At 51.7% G+C, this 18,529-nt stretch overlaps 1 protein-coding gene across 7 annotated transcripts in view; it reads right to left on the reverse strand.

Annotated features, from left to right (window-relative positions):
- Positions 1-18,529, reverse strand: part of MEF2B (myocyte enhancer factor 2B) — a 27,263-nt gene continuing 8,734 nt past the window's right edge. For 4 of the 7 annotated variants that reach the window (XM_053586562.1, XM_053586559.1, XM_053586563.1 and 1 more), the window contains exons 2-9: positions 5,891-5,974; positions 4,866-5,069; positions 3,028-3,162; positions 1,476-1,623; positions 1,174-1,307; positions 983-1,076; positions 727-838; positions 1-451 (exon numbers count right to left, since the gene is read on the reverse strand). In XM_053586562.1, coding sequence (XP_053442537.1) covers positions 226-451; positions 727-838; positions 983-1,076; positions 1,174-1,307; positions 1,476-1,623; positions 3,028-3,162; positions 4,866-5,069; positions 5,891-5,944 — 1,107 coding nt within the window. In that variant the 5' untranslated portion in view covers positions 5,945-5,974 and the 3' untranslated portion in view covers positions 1-225. Of the gene's footprint in view, positions 452-726; positions 839-982; positions 1,077-1,173; positions 1,308-1,475; positions 1,624-3,027; positions 3,163-4,865; positions 5,070-5,890; positions 5,975-8,741; positions 8,913-10,874; positions 11,363-12,019; positions 12,041-18,529 lie in introns of those variants that run through there. The other 3 variants (XM_053586564.1, XM_053586560.1, XM_053586561.1) reach the window with 3 other exon arrangements.

Consider the following 18,529-nt stretch of genomic DNA (forward strand, 5'->3'; position numbering starts at 1 on the left):
CACAGATCCCACGCGTATTTTATTGGAGGATACACACTCAGAAAGGAGGAAAGGAGACACCCTCCCAGGGTGAATCCGAATCCAGCTACCCCGCTCCAGGCCCCAACGATGGGAGGGGGCGGTAGCTGTTGGGTCTTTTAGGAAAAGACCTGAAGGGACGCTGAGTCCCCATGTCCCCTCGCCCTGCCCGGTGAGAGGGCTGCGCTGGTGCCACCCCGGTGCCCACTACCGAGGCCAGCTGTCGGTCAAGGGCAGCCGGCGCAGGGAGGGCCCAGGTCTCAGTGGCTCGGCGAGGGACCGGGCGAGGAGCAGTGGGTAGGGGAAAGTCTTGGGAAAGTCGCTGAGGACCCCGGGGGCTGGCGAGAGGCGCTCCGACTTGATGCTGACTGGAGGGGTCAGCGGGGAGGCGTCGCGAGTGGGGGGGCCCTCCTCACCCAGGCTGCGGCCCCCACTGCAGGGGAAGAGAGAGAAAGGGAGTTGTGAAGTCAGCGAGTAAAGAAAGGAAGCCAGGGAGGTAGTACAGCGTGGGTAGAGGCTTGGTAGGAGCACCCTGGGAAAGGAGGGGGTGGCGATCCCTCTTGGGGCCTCCAAAATAGCCACCCACCGGCACCAGGAACCGTTGGGAGGGGGTTGCGCAGTACCGCAGGTGGCCACCAGGGGTCAGCAGTGGCTGGGGCTTGGGAGGACCTGGAGCTCCTCTGCAGGTGGGACTGTCCCGGTACTTACCTGGGCAGAGTGGGAGGGGCAGGGGGGCCGTCTCCCCTAGAGGACTGCCATGGGGCCAGGTTGGGGGTCTGCAATAAGCCAGGAGGCGGCGGAGGGTCTCCCAAGCTGTAGTCTAGTGGAGGAAGAGTGGGTTGAGGCCCTGACCCCACCCCACGGGCCAGTTTTTAGTTCTGGTGGGTAGGAGAGTATGGATCCCCCAGTGGGCATGTGTGTTGACATGTCCCAGGTTCCCAGGAAGGGTGGGTGGGGGGCGTACCTGGGGGACCTGCAGGGAGAAAGGGGAAGTTCCCCAGCGGGGTTCCTGGGGCTGCAGCAGAGCAAGGGCTCTGCAGGCCACCATAGAGGCTTCTCTGTAGAGAGAGAGGGTGAAGGGGAAACTGAAGCCCACACCCCCACCACCCTACCTGTCCCCATCAGCCCCACCACACCCTCCCCTCCCTCACTCACCGCAGAACTCAGTCCCCCTCGGGCCCCAGTCAGGCCACCAGGAAGGTCTGGCCTTCGCCCATCTGCTGCCAGGTACAGGGGGGGCGGTGTCTTGCTAGTGAGGTGACTCGGGGAGAAGAGAGGGTGTGCCAGGCCTGGGGAGGAAGAGACCCCCAGTGAGAGGACATGCAGACCATGTTAGCTAATGAAGTGTGCCGTTTAGAGGTGATGCATGCAGCAGGCAGTGCCAGAGCCAAATCCATCCAAATTACCTCTGGGACCCCTACCACTGCCCCCCACCAGGGCCTATGCCCCATGCTCACCTGGGGCCCCAGTTTTGGGGGCTGCTGGGCGGAAGGGAGAAGGGCGGCTCTGGGCAGGCAGGGCCTCCCCTAGCCCACTGGGGTCGCAGCCTGATGGGGGCAAAGCCCCAAACACCATGTCTGGGCTGGGCATGGCAGGGGCTGCTGGCTGTGGGCAGAGAGGTGGAATGATAGGAGGACAGTACAGATGGGGGTGTCAAGTACGAAAGAGAAACTTTGGATGAGTTCAGGGACCAGTCTCTACCCTCTTTCAAGTCTCTCTGCTCCTCCCTCTGGATTCCCTATCTCTTCCTCCCTCTGGCCTAACCCCACAAGCTGGGGAGGCTGTGTCTGGCTGTCTATCCAAGACAGCTAGGTCTAGAGCTGAGGCATTTCATTCAGCATAGAGTTGGCACTGAGGGTGCTGCCCGGGGTGTTTGATCAAAGAATTAAGGAAGAAACTGTTTGTCTGTTGAACTTGAATTTATCCTTCAAAGCCCCAGTCATGGTGCATGTTCTTCAAGCAACCTTTGGTACCAACCCAGGTGGAGATCTGCCTCCAAATTTCAGGTTCCCTGGCTCTAAGGTCATTCTTTTTTTTTTTTGAGACAGAGTCTCAAGCTGTCGCCCTGGGTAGAGGGCCATGCTGTCACAGCTCATAGCAACCTCAAACTTAAGCGATCCTGTTGCCTCAGCCTCCCAAGTAGCTGGGACTACAGGCACCCACCACAACATCCGGCTATTTTTTGGTTATAGTTATCATTGTTGTTTGGCAGGACCAGGCTGGATTTGAACCCACCAGCTCTGGTGTATGTGGCTGGCACCCTAGCTGCTTGAGCTACAAGCGCCGAGCCTTTTTTTTTTTTTCTTTTGTAGAGACAGTCTTAACTTTATTGCCCTTGGTAGAGTGTTGTGGCATCACACAGCTCACAGCAACCTCCAACTCCTGGGCTTAGGCCATTCTCTTGCCTCAGCCTCCAGAGTAGCTGAGACTACAGGCACCTGCCCCAAGGCCGGGCTATTTTTTTGTTGCAGTTTGGCCGGGGCCGGGTTTGAACCTGTCACCCTCAGTATATACGGCCAGCACCCTACCCACTGAGCCACAGGCACCACCTGCCTTTTTTTTTTTTGGCAGTTTTTTTTTTTTTTTTTTTTTTTGGCCAGGGCCGGGTATGAACCTGCCACCTCCGATATATGGGGCCAGCTCCCTACTCCCTGAGCCACAGGCCCCGCCCCCCTTATTTTTTTAACTGTTGAGGATTCATTGAGGGAAGGTCGCTCTCTTAGTAACATCCTCAACTATGGCCTACAGCAGTTCTCAACCTGTGGGTCTTGACCTCTTTGTAACAATGAAAATACATCCTGAATATCAGATATTTACATTACAATTCATAACAGTAACAAAATTATAGTTATGAAGTAGGAACAAAAATAATTTTATGGTTAGGGGTCACCACAACATGAGGAACCGTATTAAAGGGTTGCAGCATTAGGAGGCATTAGGAAAGTTGAGAACTACTGGCCTAGAAAGTGGGGCAGGGCCGCATTCACAGTGGGGCAGAGTGTCACTTACATAGAACCGGGGCCGGGGCAAAGCTGGGTCACCCCCTTCACCTGCCATCCTCCGCAGCTTCTCTCCTGGCCCCTCAGGCCCCTCATCTGGTTCTAGCTCTGGCCCATCAAGGCCCACACCCCTCCGTTTCAGCGTCTGTGGGGATAGGAGACAACACAATGGACCTTCACCCGCTACCCCGGCCAGGGAACCCCATTTTATGGAAGAGGGTTGAGGCCATCCCTACCCAGCTTTATGGCTAAGGTGGAATGCAGGCATGGCCTGCTCCAGTCAAACTTCATTGACCAAAACCCTGTGAATTACCATCAGAAATTTCCAACTATGTGCAAGGACAGGGCTTTCCTACTGTTGGACTAGGGAGGCCAATGACCTGCCCAGGTCATGCAAGAAGAGCTCAGAACCACCCAGAACTGCCCAGGCCCATTGTCATGGTGCTTCAACGCACGACATGGGGACCTACATTCTGCCCCCACGTGCAGCCTCAGAGCCTGGTATGCAGTGGCTGCTTAATAAATGTCCGCAGATTTCCTGAGTTGCCTTCCCTTGCAGCAACAGACCACACACTCCTGGGCCCTGGCCCCTCCTTTGCCAGTTTCTCCTCCAACTTTGGGGGCTCCTGGGTGCAGTCCTAGCCCTCTGCCTCTCTATCCCTGGGGCTTCAGGTTCCCATACTAGGTAAAGCTATCCTTATCTACAGGGACAATGGATCTTGCCCACTCTAGGCAGCAGGTGAGGGGACTGAGTCCAACTGCTATAAGGGCCATGGCAGTCTTTCTCTCCCTAGGACACAGTGGCTCAGAGAGAAACATGCTTAGGCCTGACTGAGGTCTACTCATTATGTCGCCCTCAGTTGAGTGCTGTGGCATCACAGCTCACAGCAACCTCAAACTCTTTGGCTCAAGTGATTTTCTTGCCTCAGCCTTCCGAGTAGCTGAGACTACAGGCACCCACCACAACACCCAGCTATTTTTCTTTAACTTATTTATTTTTTTTCTTTTTGCCATTTCTGGCCAGGGCTGGGTTTGAACCCACTACCTCCGGCATATGGAGCTGGCACCCTACCTGTTTGAGCCACAGGTGCCGCCCCCCAGCTATTTTTCTGTTGTAGTTGTCATCGTTGTTGTTTAGCTGGCCCAGGCTGGGTTCAAACCTGCTAGCCGGCATATGCGGCCAGTGCCTTAACCACTGAGCTATGAGCGCTGAGCCTTTGTAGTGCTTTTTATTCTGCTTCTGTTTCTCTCTTTGTCTCTTTCTTTCTGTGCGTGCCTCTGTTTCTCCCTCTCTCAGTGTGTGTGTTTCTCTCAGTGTCTTTCTGTTTCTTTCTCTCCTTCTATGTGTCTTTTTCTGTGTGTGTGTGTGTGTGTGTGTGCGTGTCTCTGTCTCTATCTTTCCATGTATCTCTCTCTCCCTCTCTGTCTCCCTCTGTCTCTCCCCCGCTTCCATTTATCACAGCAGAAATTTAAGAGCACACTCTCTGGGGATAGACACACATAGGTTCAAATTCTGCCTCCTTTGAATATTTACTATGTGACTTTCATAGGTAGCAAGAACTCCTCCAAGCCTCATGCTCCCACCTATAGGAGGGAAAGATCATCTACTCACCCAACAGGTGACAGAATTAAATCAGATGATGCATGGTAGGGGCACATAGCCCTCAATGCACAGTGGTTGATGTTTCTGATGTTCCTAGAAGGGGCCCTCCGTGACCCCAAATTTGTTTTTACCAGCAAAAAGCCAGACTGCAATGCTCATCTTTTATGCAAACCAAGAGTCCCTAGGTTCTGAGAGAGCAGAGTGTGCTGGGCTCCATAGGACTGGGGAAGAGTGCCTAGGGGTACCTCGAGGATGTCGGTGTTGGTGCGGCTCTCATGGGGCTCACTGTATTCTGTGTATTTCAGAAGGACACGGTCCATGTCTGTGCTGGCATACTGGAAGAGGCGGTTGGCACTGTTGAAGATGATGAGAGCAATCTCACAGTCGCAGAGCACACTCAGCTCATAGGCCTTCTTCATCAGCCCAAATTTCCTTTTGGTGAATGTCACCTGGACCCACAGGGGCAGGGGAGAGAGAAGTAGAAGAAAAGGATTTGGGGTGGAGTGGGGGAGCTGGCAAGGCCAAACTGAACCTCAAATATGCTTCCTGATTCCATGCCTTTGTGCATGATGTTCTTTCTAGCTGCACTGTTCCTTCTCAATGTATGACCTGGAAAGCTCCTATTGGTGCTTCAAAACCCAACCCAAATGTTCCTTCCCCTCTGGGAAGTTTTCGTTGGCCTCCCAAGCAGAACCCACATTCTCTTTCTCTGGGCTTCCCCAATTCTGTGACTCCCTCTGGGCCAGGTCTTTGAGTTGGGTGCATCTGTGTTGAGTTTCATCTCCCTGTGACTGGGGTTCTGGTCATCAAGAAGAATAAATGAATAAATGATCATAAAAATGAGCAAACCCGTGGATGGCTCCTGTAGCTCAGTGGGTAGGGTGTTGGCCACATACACCAAGGCTGGCGGGTTTAAACCTGGCTCAGGCTAGCTTAACAACAATGACAACTGCAACAAAAACAACAACAAAAAATAGCCAGGCATTGTGGAGGGTGCCTATAGTTCCAGCTACTTGGGAAGCTGAGGCAAGAGAATCACTTAAGCCCAAGAGTTTGAGGTTGCTGTGAGCTGTGACACCATGGCACTCTACTGAGGGTGACAAAGTGAGACTCTGCCTCAAAAAAAAAAAAAAAGAGAAAACCCTCCCTCCTTCTCAGACTCCTGACACCTCCTCCTACCCCTGCAGTTTCACAAAATGATCTTTGCCTAGGCTGTGTCTCCTTCCACAAGTGTCTTTCCTCCAGCCACCATTCCACCCAGTAAACTTACCTGTCGGTTCCTTTGGTCCAGAATACGTGAGATCTGGATTTTTTTTCTCCCCATGTTTCCCAGCTTGGGCAGAGTGACCTTGGTCTGGGAGAGGAGGGAAAGAGAACAGCATGAATGGGTGGACAGTAGGGAGGAGTAAAGACCCCAGCCTCCCACCTATTCTCTGTCTGCCCCTGATAGGCGCCAAAGGGAAGATGATGGGGAAAACCCAGGCAGGCTGGGTCACTCCCACAGCCTCTGTCATCAACCTGGCCAGAATGCAACAGATGATCAGTAAACACATTCAGACCAATTCCACGTGAAGAGAAGGCTGACCAAGGATGCTAAAGAAAGATATAGATGCCCCGTCTTAGGGCCTAAATCAACACAAGCTGGTAACCATGGAAATTCAGGTGAGCTTGACCTTCCCGGGCCTCAGTTTCCTTATCTATGCAGCAGAGATAATAGTGGTGGGCACTTCCCAGTGTTGTTGGGAGATAAAATGAGCTAACCCACACAAGGCATTCAGATCTGGCCAGCCCTCGGGAGGTGCCGTATACATGCTGCTATTGTGAATACTGGCAACAGCCTAGAAGCCCTCCACAGGCCAGGGCAGAGGAACACGCAATGCCAGTACCCAGTGTTGCTCAGAAAGTCAGTCATTGAGTCAGTAATCTTGCGCTGCTAGACTTGAGACAGTGGCACATACAGGGGCTCATGCATGCTGAGCTGACGTGCAGTGGGGCCGGGTCCACGTGCTAGATGCATTGCCTCTCACTCAATGCCACAACAGGCCCCCATGGGCTAGATCAGGGCTATTTACAACAGTGATTTTCAACCAGTGTGCAGAGGTGTACTGGTGTGCCACGAGAGGATCTTAGGTGTATCTCAAAAATTTTTAAAGATCATTAATTAAATTATTTTTGAAAGAAGTTCAAAGCACAGTAAATATATTCTTTTCTTTTACTCTTTTTTTTTGATCAACATAATTTAAGTGTGCTGCAGAAGTTTATAGGTTCAAGTGCGCCATGAGATAAAAAGTTGAAAAACCCTGATTTACAAAAAAACATAAAATATCGCATTGAGAATGGAAAAAAAGGGCGGCACCTGTGGCTCAGTGGATAGGACACCAGCCCCATATACCAAGGGTGGCAGGTTCAAACCCGGCCCCGGCCAAATTGCAACAAAAAAATAGCCGGGCATTGTGGCGGGCACCTGTAGTCCCAGCTGCTCGGGAGGCTGAGGCAAGAGAATCGCCCTGAGCTCAGGAGCTGGAGATTGCCGTAAGCTGTGTGATACCATGGCACTGTACCGAGGGTGACAAAGTGAGACTCTGTCTCTAAAAAAAGAAAAAAAAAGAGAGAGAGAGAATGGAGAATGGGAAAAAAAAACTAGAAGAAAACACTCATTGCCAAGCAGGGGATGATGAATGAGTTTCCTCTTTTTTTGTAAATTAAGGTGAAATTAATGTTTTTCTTGTTTTCTTTTTATTTTTTTGAGACAGAACCTCAAGCTGTTGCCCTGGGTAGAGTGCTGTGGCATCACAGCCCACAGCAACCTCCAACTCCTGGGCTCAAGAGATTCTCCTGCCTCCGCCTCCCAAGTAGCTGGGACTACAGGAGCCCGCCACAACGCTCAGCTATTTTTTGCAGTCATCATTGTTGTTTGGCGGGCCAGGGCTGGATTCGAACCCACCAGCTCAGGTGTATGTGGCTGGTGCCCCATACACAGGCACCGAACCGTTTTGTTTTGTTTTTTTGAGACAGTCTCACTCTGTCGCCTTAGACCTGTAGAGTGCTATGCTGGCATAGCTCACAGCAACCTCAAACTATTGAGCAATCCTCTCATCTCAGCCTGCTGAGTAGCTGGGTGCCACCACACCCGGCTAGTTTTTTCTATTTTTAGTAGAGACGAGGGTCTCACTCTTGTCAGGCTGGTCTCAAACTCCTGAGCTAAAGCAATCCACCTGCCTTGGCCTCCCAGAGTGCTAGGATTACATGTGTAGCAATTCAGGGCCGGGTGCAGTGGCTCACATCTGTAATCCTAGCACTCTGGGAGGCCTAGGCAGGTGGATTGCCTGAGTGAACAGGTTTGAGACCAGCCTAAGCAAGAGCAAGACCCTGCCTCTAAAAATAGCCAGGCGTTGTGACAGGTAACTGTAGTCCCAGCTACTTGGGAGGTTGAGACAAGAGAATTGACTGAGCCCAAGAGTTTGAGGTTGCTGCGAGGTGTGACACCAGGGCACTTTACCAAGGGTTACAAGTGAGACTTTGTCTCCAAAAAAAAAAAAGTATAATTCAGTGGCATTTAGTGCACTCACAATGCTGATACTATGCAGCCACCACCACTACCTAGTATTATAACCTTCTCATCTTCCCCAAAAGGAAACTCTGTCCCCATTAGCTGTCATTCCTCAATCCCCCTCCCTCAGCCCTGGCAGCCACTAATCTGATTCCTGTTGCTATAAATTTGCCTGGTCTGGATATTTCAGATCAATGTACCCTTTTCTTTCTTTTTTTTTATTTTTAATTTTTTTAGTTTTTTTTATTTTATTAAATCATAGCTGTGTACATTGATATGATCATGGGGCATCATTCACTAGATTTACAGACCGTTTACCAAGTTTCACATATACCCTTGTAAGATGCACCGCTGGTGTAATCCCACCAGTCCCCCTCCCTCTACCCACCTCCCTTTTTTAGTTTTTTTTTTAACACTTTTCTTTCTTCTTCTTCTTCTTCGTTTTTATTTTGTTGTTGTTGTTATTGTTGAGACAGAGTCTCGCTCTGTGCCCTGGGTAAAGGACTGTGGCATCAGAGCTCACAGCAACCTCAAACTCTTGGGGTCAAGCGATCCTCTTATCTAAGCCTACCGTTAGCTGGGACTACAAGTGCTGGCCACAACATCCGGCTAGTTTTGGCCGGATGGGGGTCTTGGTCTTGCTCAGGCTGGTCTTGAACTCCTAAGCTCTGATGATCCATCCACCTCAGCCTCCCAGAGTGCTAGGATTACAGGCATGAGCAACTACACCTGGCCTGATTTTCTGAATTTTCCAACTTTCCCCTTCCAAGGATTAAATTATTTCTGTTAGAAAAAATATTTTGGGGGGGCAGCTCCTGTGGCTCAGTGAGTAGGGCGCCAGCCCTATATACCGAGGGTTGAAGGTTTGAACCCAGCCCCAGCCAAACTGCAACAAAAAAATAGCAGGAGGGGAAGCGCCTGTGACTCAAAGGAGTAGGGCACCAGCCCTAAATACTGGAGGTGGCGGGTTCAAACCCGACCCCGGCCAAAAACTGCAAGAAAAAAAAAGAAATAGCTAAGGGTTGTGGCGGGCACCTGTAGTCCCAGCTACTTGGGAGACTGAGGCAAGAGAATCACCTAAGCCCAAAAGCTGGAGGTTGCTGTGAGCTGTGACGTCATAGTACTCTACTGAGGGCAACAAAGTGAGGCTCTGTCTCTAAAAAAATTTAAAAAAGAAAGAAAGAAAAAATATTTTTGAAAAGAGAATTATAGTGACCCCCACCCTGCTCCAGTGGGAGGAGGCAGGGATGCTCTGGACAAGCCTGTTTGGACCCCAAGTCCACTTAGTGACACAGGAGAAACCCTAGGCACCCCTTAATGGAACATCAGATTTCCCCAACTGGGGTCCAAGAAAGGAAAGTCTGCTGGGCCACAAGGAACACAGCATGTCAGTGTCTAGGCCTCCCCTAGTCACCCTTATGCAGAGTTTCTCAGAACAAAGGAATCATAGTTCCTGTTCTGTAGCATCCACCCCACACTGTACAGCCTTCCCAGGCCCCTGAGACCAAGATGGGACGTTCCCCCTCTGTCAATTATGTGACCACACTCCATTTACCAGCCTCCATCACATCACAGGTGATAGAGGCTTCAGGGAAGCAGCCTCCCCAGGGTCACATGGGCCTGTACTTGCATTGTAGCCTGGCCACTGACCCTTGCTCAGGGTTGCCCTCATTGTGGGTGGCCTCTCCCTAGGTCTCAGTTTTCTGTTCTGTGAATGAGATGAGAAACGGACCCCTAGGGCAAGCACTACATCCTGAGTGCCTGTCACATGGCCTGGCAATAAGCTCCCAAGAAATTCAGGTCCTCCTCCAGGAGTGGCCACACCTGCTGCATCCCAGACCCCCAGCCCAAGCCGTCTAGGCAGGACCCTCCATCATCCCAGGGGCCCAGAAGTGTGATATATCTTGGCTGGCATATATGGCCAGCTGTGTGACCCCAGGAACACCCTCTCCTCTCTCTGGACTGGGTGTCTGAGCCATTACAACTATGTAACTCCCTGGCTGGTAGCCCTAGCCCCTCAGCTCTGGCTAGACTTGCTAAATTTAACCTCCAGAGCTAATTTTAATTCCTGGCCGGAATTGGGTACATTCCCATGGCTGAGAGGGCCCCCACCCTGATGGGTCCCTGGGGATTGGAGGGGTGCACTAGTCCAGAGGTCCCAGTGCCAAGATGACTCCGGAAATGTCCCAACGCCTGGGGTCCCATGAGAGCATAGCCCGAGTCAGGTCTTAGACCTGAATTTCTTGGGTCTGAAAGACCCACCTCTGGCTTGGTCTCAGCCTCTCCCCATTTTAGACACAGACACCATGGCTAGGACAGGGATCACAGCTGGGAAGTCAGGGGGTTCTCTCCAAACTGAGGCCTGAGAGCTGACATAGAAAGTAGGTTCCAGCAGAGGAACAGCAGGTGCAAGGACCCAGAAGTGGGGTGAGAAACAGCAACAAGGATAGAGTGAGGGGGGAGGGCACGAGGCACTCTGGGGATGGATTTGGGTTTCAGTTTAAGAGTGATGAATGGATATGAGAGGGTTTTGACCAAGAAGGCATGGCCTTAATTCATTATTTTAAGACTCAGTCTGTGGCTTCCATGAGTGCAGGACTGTTGAGGACTCGGGTGGAGGTGGCAGGAAGCTGGATAGGAGGCCAGGACTGCATCTTTCTGGGCAAAGACTGAGGGTAGGACCCCCTCTGTGCCAGGCCTATACCTTGCACTTTAAGTCATTGTACACGAGGGTCCTTTGGATCCTCTAGAATACCCAGTGGTCCTCCATCAACTCTGGTGCCAGTCCTGAAAGATGCAGATGAGTTTAAGTGGGGATTTCACACTCCTGACCCCTGATGACTTTGTAAGCACCACCCCCATCCCATTACTCAAGAACCAAAGCCAGCCCCCAACTCTGGTCCCTGCAAGATCTACCCAACACATAGCTCTGATCATGGCCTTCCCTGCCTACATACTCTCCATGGTTCCCCACTGTCCTTATAAGGAAGTTCCAACACACAGTTTGGCATTCAATGCCACTACCCAAATCAGCTCCTGCCTACCTCTCTCCCTTAGATAAATATCTCTGCCCAGAAGACCCTTTTCCTCCTTCTTCACCTGGCCAACTCCTATTCACACATCAAAACCCAGCTTGAAAAATCCATTCCTTCAGGAAGCCCTCTATGCCGTTCCTCTGGACTCCCACAGTCCTCATCTTCCTTCTCCAGTTATCACCCCATGGGGCTGGGGATATATATACCCAGAGCTTTGTCTCCCCTAGACTAGAACCCCCTCTGGACCAGGCCCAGGGGTAGTAGCCAGGAAGATGTGGTGAGTAGAACAGGTCAAGAGAGACACAGCTGACCCCCTACCTCTAGCTTCCCTCAACAACTTCCTCTCAGACTCCCCAGCTGATAGCCTGCCCAGAAATACACGCGTATGCAAATCCAGCCACTCAGCGTAGACCTGTCTCGGGACCAGGTGTGAAGGGCCAGCCAAGGAATGCAGAGGCGGAGGTCCTGGGGTGTGCATGTATATTTGTCCTCACATGCAAATCCCTGCTCTGAAGCCGCAGACAGACCCTGGTGGCCCATTCTCCAGATGTTGGTGTGATCGGAACTGCTGGGGGAGGTGGCAGCACATGCTGACTGTGCCAGGCATGAAGGGGAGGTTGAGGCTTGGAAAGCCTCTTCTGCACACATATCCCCCAGCACCCTTGTCTAGTCAGAGAGCACAGAGTTGTGGCATCTGCCCAGCATAGAGGCAGAGAAAGGTAGACCTACTGACTTGGGAAGAAAGGGCAGGCATTTGAAGCTGAGAGTCCAGCCCCTCCCCAACCTTTTCTTTGTACCCTTGTCTTTAGTTGACCTCAAAAGAAGTAGAAAGCTTAAGAAGACCGAACGACCACAGACGATTAGAAAGGTGATTTTGGGCCGGGGCCTGTGGCTCAGCGATAAGGTGCCGGCCCCATATACCGAGGGTGGTGGGTTCAAACCCAGCCCTGGCCAAACTGCAATGAAGAAAAAATAGCTGGGCGTTGTGGCGGGCGCCTGTAGTCCCAGCTGCTCGGGAGGCTGAGGTAAGAGAATCACGTAAGTCCAAGAGCTGGAGGTTGCTGTGAGCCATGTGACGCCACAGCACTCTACCGAGGCAGTAAAGTGAGACTCTGTCTCTACAAAAAAAAAAAAAGAAAGAAAGAAAGGTGATTTGGGGGGAGACTTTTAAAGACAAGGTCTTGCTCTGTCACTTGTCAGGGACTTTTGTTTTCTTATTATTTATTTTTATTTTATTTAATTACTTTTTTAGAGACAGAATCTCTAAAAAGTGCCGTGGCGTCACAGCACACAGCAACCTCCAACTCCTGGGCTTAGGCGATTCTCTTGCCTCAGCCTCCTGAGTAGCTGAGACTACAGGTGCCCACCACAGCGCCCAGCTATTTTTTTGTTGCAGTTTGGCTGGGGCCGGGTTTGAACTTACCACCCTCAGTATATGGTGCTGGCGCCCTACTCACTGAGCCACAGGCGCTGCCCAGAAGTTTACTTCTTTATTTTTATTTATTTATTTTATTTTATTTTATTTTTAGCTGCCCCAGGATGGGTTCAAACCAGCCACCCATGGTGTATGAGGCAGGCGCCCTAGCCACTATTTTTTATTTTTTTGAGACAAAGTCACCCTGGGTAGAGTGCTGCTCACAGCAACCTCAAACTTTTGGGCTCAAACGATCCTTGGTTTTGGGGGCGGGTTTGAGACAGAGTCTTACTTTGTCGCCCTTGGTAGAGTGCTGTGGCGTCACAGCTCACAGCAACCTCCAGCTCTTGGGCTTAGGTGATTCTCTTGCCTCAGCCTCCCAAGTAGCTGGGACTACAGGCGCTCGCCATAACACCTGGCTATTTTTTGTTGTTGTTGCAGTTTGGTCGGGGCTGAGTTTGAACCCATCACCTTCGGTAAATAGGTCCAGCGCCCTACTCACTGAGCCACAGGTGCTGCCCTGATCCTTGGTTTTTTTTGAGACAGTTTTACTTTGTCCCCTTTGGTAGAGTGTTCTGGCAGTATGGTTCACAGCAACCTCAAACTCTTGGGTTCAAGTGATCTTCCTGCCTAAGCTTCCCTGGGACTACAGGCGCTTGCCACAACACCCAGCTATTTTTAGAGACAGGGTCTTTGGATTCCTGAGCTCAAGCAATCCACCTGCCTCAGCCTCCCAGAGTGCTAGGATTACAGGCAGGAACCACCGCACCCAGCCCCTTTTTGTATTTTTAATGATAGGTCGTAGGCTGGTCACAGTGGCTCACACCTGTAATCCCAGCATTTTGAGAGGCTGAGGCAGGAGGATTGGTTGAGGCCAGCCTGGGCAGCATAGCAAGATCCTATTTCTAAAAACATTTTAAAATCAGCCAGGTGTGGTGGCACACACTGTAGTCCCAGCTACTATACTGGCTGAGGTAGGAGGATAACTTGAGCCCAGGAATTAAGATTACAATGTGCTATTATCAGGCCATTGGATTCCAGCCTGGGTAAGAGAGTGAGAACTGTTGGGTTTTTTTGTTTTGTTTTTAAAAAGCTCCCCCTTCAGATGGCGCCTGTGGCTCAGTGAGTAGAGCGCCGGCCCCATATACCGCGGGTGGCGGGTTCAAACCCAGCCCTGGCTGAACTGCAACCAAAAACTAGCCGGGCGTTATGGCGGGCGCCTGTAGTCCCAGCTGCTTGGGAGGCTGAGGCAGGAGAATTGGGGAAGCCCAAGAGCTGGAGATTGCTGTGAGTCCTGTGACATCATGGCACTCTACCGAGGGCGGTAAAGTGAGACTCTGTCTCTACAAAAAAAAAAAAAAGGTCCCCCTTCTCACAGCTGCTGTGGGAGCAGGGTCTCCGAGCAAAAGGGAGGTGGCAGGAAGAGGCTGAGGCAAGTGGCCAGGTAGGAGATATGGAGTTTGAACCAGGAGAGAGGTGGCAACTGGATCAGTGGCAAAGTGAACTAATCATTTGGTGATCACAGGGGCAGGATGTGCTGGTAGGCCATGCCTAGGGTAGGGAAGGAGTAAGCCTGAGCACTGTAGGGGGTGGGAGGGAGCTTAGAAGATCAAGAATGATCTCAGGAGTGCAGAGGCAGTACCTGTGGTCATAAAGTCAATCAACAAACACCATTCTGAGATTCTCCAGCCTGGGGAGGCCTCTTAGACCCCAAATAATAGAGACAGAGGAGAATCCCACTCTTTTACCCTCCTACTGACCTTTCACCACTGGCCTCTCCATATGGGAAGACTCACTTTTCTCACCTGTAAATGAGGGTGAGAGTCCTTCTCCTGGCAATAGGGGAGGGAGAGAAGAGGGACTGCCAACCTTTTCTTTTTGCTTTCCAAAAGTTAGACGGAAGAGGGACCTGGCTTTGGAACTGGGGACACTGAGCCAGCATGCCATCTTGCACTACCACAGTGACACCCTTGGCCAGATCAAGACTCCATTTCCTCCCCCATAAAATGGGTCACAGGATCCTAACCTTAAAGACTTTGCGGCAGGGCGGCGCCTGTGGCTCAAGGAGTAGGACGCCAGTCCCATATGCCAGAGGTGGTGGGTTCAAACCCAGCCCCGGCCAAAAACCAAAAAAAAAAAAAAAAAAAAGACTTTGCGGCAATGGTCTGAGAGAAAGATCAAGGAGTCATGTTGCCTTTCTCAGCTGTCCCAGTGGGGCTTTAATGGAGGTAGGTAGGGGACAATTTGCAGAGTCACTTTGCTAGACCCCTGAGCCTACAGGGAGGCCACAGCTTAGCGGGGGACCCAGGCCTCGGGAAAGGGGAAGTGAGAGGCAGGTGGGTGGCAGGGGGAGGTAAGGGCCCGCGGGAGGCGACAGAGGGGGGATGTGGCGCTGCTCCACGAATCACGCCAGCCGCTTGCCTAATGCAACTCAGGCTGCGGTTTCATCACCTGCTCCCCAAGTACCTCATTACAGGCAACAGGAAGAGCCCCTTGGAAAGCCAGGACCCTCCCTCCCCTCTCTTGAGGGCTAGTGAGGCTCGACCCCAGCTGCCTGTGACCTTCCCTCCCCAGCTGGAGCCCTGCCTCCCCCCCCCACACCTGGTTCAGCCCACAGTAGTCCCTAGAGCCCCACATCTGCTCTTGGGGACTTTGCAGAGAGGGTGGGCTTGGGCAATGACTCCTCTGAAGCCAGCCATCTCAGCCTCAGAAAATGGGGCCACCTCACTGAGCCCGGGGTGAAGTGTTTTGCAGTCAGTGCAGGGTGCTTCCATGGTCACTGGACCCTGAACCCTCCTAAAGGGCATTAGGATCACCTCTTCCTCCACCCTGGGAGGGGCAATCCAGTTCATGGATGCTGAGAAGCAGGGGTGTTTAGGGTTGGGAGTCATTCTGTCCTTGTATGGACACAATGGGAGGTAGAGATAGTCCCTCCATAGCCCACACAGAGACCACCAAACTCATACAAAGCCCTTCAAAATCACAGATGCCTAAAACAATGGATCGTCTCAGACACAAAAGTCCCCAGAACACAGTGCACAATACACCAAACCCACATAACTCTCTGAACACAAATATTGGCCAAACACAAATCTGAATGCACACTAGACCCCCAAATATACCCAATCCCTAAGACACACACAGTACTTACAACACATGTAGAACTTCCAATGGCACAAAGATCCCCCCAAATGCAGACTCCCCCAACAATATGCAGACCCTCAGACACATAAACATGTACAGCACCCTGAAATGCATACATATCCCCAATACACACAGACCCCCCCCCAACAATAGGTAGACCCTCCCAAACACATGTAGGGCCCCAAATTCATGCTGTTCCCCATCACACACAGGCAGGCCCAATCCTTGCAGTGAAATGGCGCACCCTATGACTTCCTTCTTGAGGGTAGTTGGCACTCCCCCCAGGGGACAGATGCCAGTTAGGGGTTGTGGGGGGGGGGGGTCTGAGCCATGAGAAGTGTTTGAATCTGGAAATCCCGGAATGTTCCAGCTGGAGAAGGCCCATGGGGGTCCCTTTGTGCAGAGGCCCTCTGTCATCCCATGAGGAAACTGAGGCCTCAGTCACTGCCTCTAGACTGACCCCTGCACCCTCAGACTGCTCCACTGAGGAAAGGTACCTGGTGTGAGAGCAGAAGCCTGGGGCAGCCACTCAAAGACTGCCCCAGGAGCCACCTATAGGCACTCAGTAAGAAGCCAGGGCTGGGGCTGTGAAGTCAACTAGTCTAGGGTTCAAATTCCAACTCTACCACACACTCACTGCTTGATGCTTTCTGAGCCTCAGTTTCCCCATTTATACAATTGAATCCAGCAAACTCTCTAGGTGCCCACCCACCTCTTCCCAACTCAAAAATGTTTTTCCTGGGCAGCACCTGTGGCTCAGTCCGTAAGGCGCTGGCCCCATATACCGAGCGTGGCGGGTTCAAACCCAGCCCCAGCTGAACTGCAACAAAATAAATAGCCGGGTGTCGTGGCAGGCGCCTGTAGTCCCAGCTACTCGGGAGGCTAAGGCAAGATAATTGCTTAAGCCCAGGAGTTGGAGGTTGCTGTGAGCTGTGTGATGCCATGGCACTCTACCTAGGGCCATAAAGTGAAACTCTGTCTCTACAAAAAAAAAAAAAAATGTTTTTCCTACCAGCAAATTCTCAGCCCTTCTTCTGTCTCATTTTTGGGCACCTAAGTGATACACTAGACTAGCCCCAAAGCGAATTGCCACTTTCCTATCACTTTCTCTTTGCCTGGTCAAGGTGTTCTCCCTGGAACACCTTTCTCGGCTTGCCCAGGTCTGAAGAGCTGCTACACATGTCCACGAGGATCTACAGAAATCCTTCTCTCTGGAAACACCCGATTTCCCCAGAATTTCCCTGGGTAGACTTCAACTCTTTTTGTAGCACTTTAGCCCTACCAGGCTGGAGTGAAGTGGCATCATCATAGTTCACTGCAACCTCAAACTCCTGGGCTCAGGCAGTCCTCTTGCCTCAGCCTCCTGAGTATCTGGGACTACAGGGCCACCACCACCATGCCCTGCTAATTTCTCTATTTTTTGTACAGACAGGGACTCACTATGTTGCTGTCTTTGAGGAACATCTTGCCCTACTAGGATGTCCTGTCTATGATGGCAGGAACAGAGTGAGTCTCCCTAGCACCTGGCACACAATCACCCCCCACACACTTTTTTTTTTTTGACAGAGTCTCACTATGTCACCCTTGGTAGAGTGCCATGGTGTCACAGCTCACAGCAACCTCCAACTCTTGGGCTTAAGTGATTCTCTTGCCTCAGCTCCCAAGTAGGTGGCACCCACCACAATGCTCGGCTATTTTTTTTTGTTGTTGCAGTTATTGTTGTTTAGCTGGCCTAAAGCCAGGTTCGAACCTACCACCCTCAGGGCATGTGGCCAGTGCCGTAACCACCGCCGTGCTATGGGAGCCAAGCCAACCCTTTCTCAAATGAATGAGCAAACAATTGCTTAACAAACAGAAGAAACAGCGCTAGGATTACAGGCATGACCCACTGTGCCAGCCTTAGTGTTTTTTTCCCCATACTTCAGGGCTCACACAATAAATATAAGGCCTGATTGGGCCCATGGGCTGCTAGTTTGAGACCCCTGCTCTAAACAATCTTCATAGAAAAACAGCAGTGCAGGTGATTCTCTCAGGCCAAGGAACTGACCTTCTGAAGGTCCTACTACCCAGTTTTAAAGGAAACCATACCCACAGGACCACCCCACTGCTAACCTCATGTCCTGGAGGTGTCCTCAACTGCCATGAAGACTATTTCTTCTGTCATAGTCACCGCAGGCTGAGGCCCACTACCCCACCCCAGTGGGGCACACCCACTAGGGGAGACCCAGTTGGAGCCCAGGGCCACCTAAAGCCCCCAGCAATGTCCCCTGAGACACAGTGGTGGATGCAGGGACGGCCCAAGGTTTCCCTGTCTTTGTTCCAGAGAAAGATCTCCCTGTGGGGGCCCAGAAATTCATTCCCAGAGGCCTAAGCCTCCCTGCTTGGGAAATTAGCACATCTGTCAGCACTGGGCCGGAAGGGACTCTGCTCAGCCTGGCAGCCCCAAGATGCAGCCAGCAGGGATCCTGAGATGGGCCTTTAGGTTATTGCCAGCCCTGCTCTATCTTCCCCCAGAAATGTCTGGGCACCCACCAGGTGCCAGGGATACAGGAAAAGGGTGTAGAGTTTGCTGACCCCCATTGCCCAATCTGGTGGGGGAGGCAACAACAAACACGTAACTGTGTCTAGGACTAAGGCTTGCATGCAAGAAATTGAACAGGGTTGGCTCTGTGCCCGTAGCTCAATGAGTACGGTGCCAGCCACACAAACCCAGGCTAGCGGGTTTGAGCCCAGCCTGAGCCAGCTAAACAATGATAACTGCAACCA

This window comes from Nycticebus coucang, chromosome 3, assembly GCF_027406575.1.
Source record: "Nycticebus coucang isolate mNycCou1 chromosome 3, mNycCou1.pri, whole genome shotgun sequence".
NCBI lineage: Eukaryota > Metazoa > Chordata > Mammalia > Primates > Lorisidae > Nycticebus > Nycticebus coucang.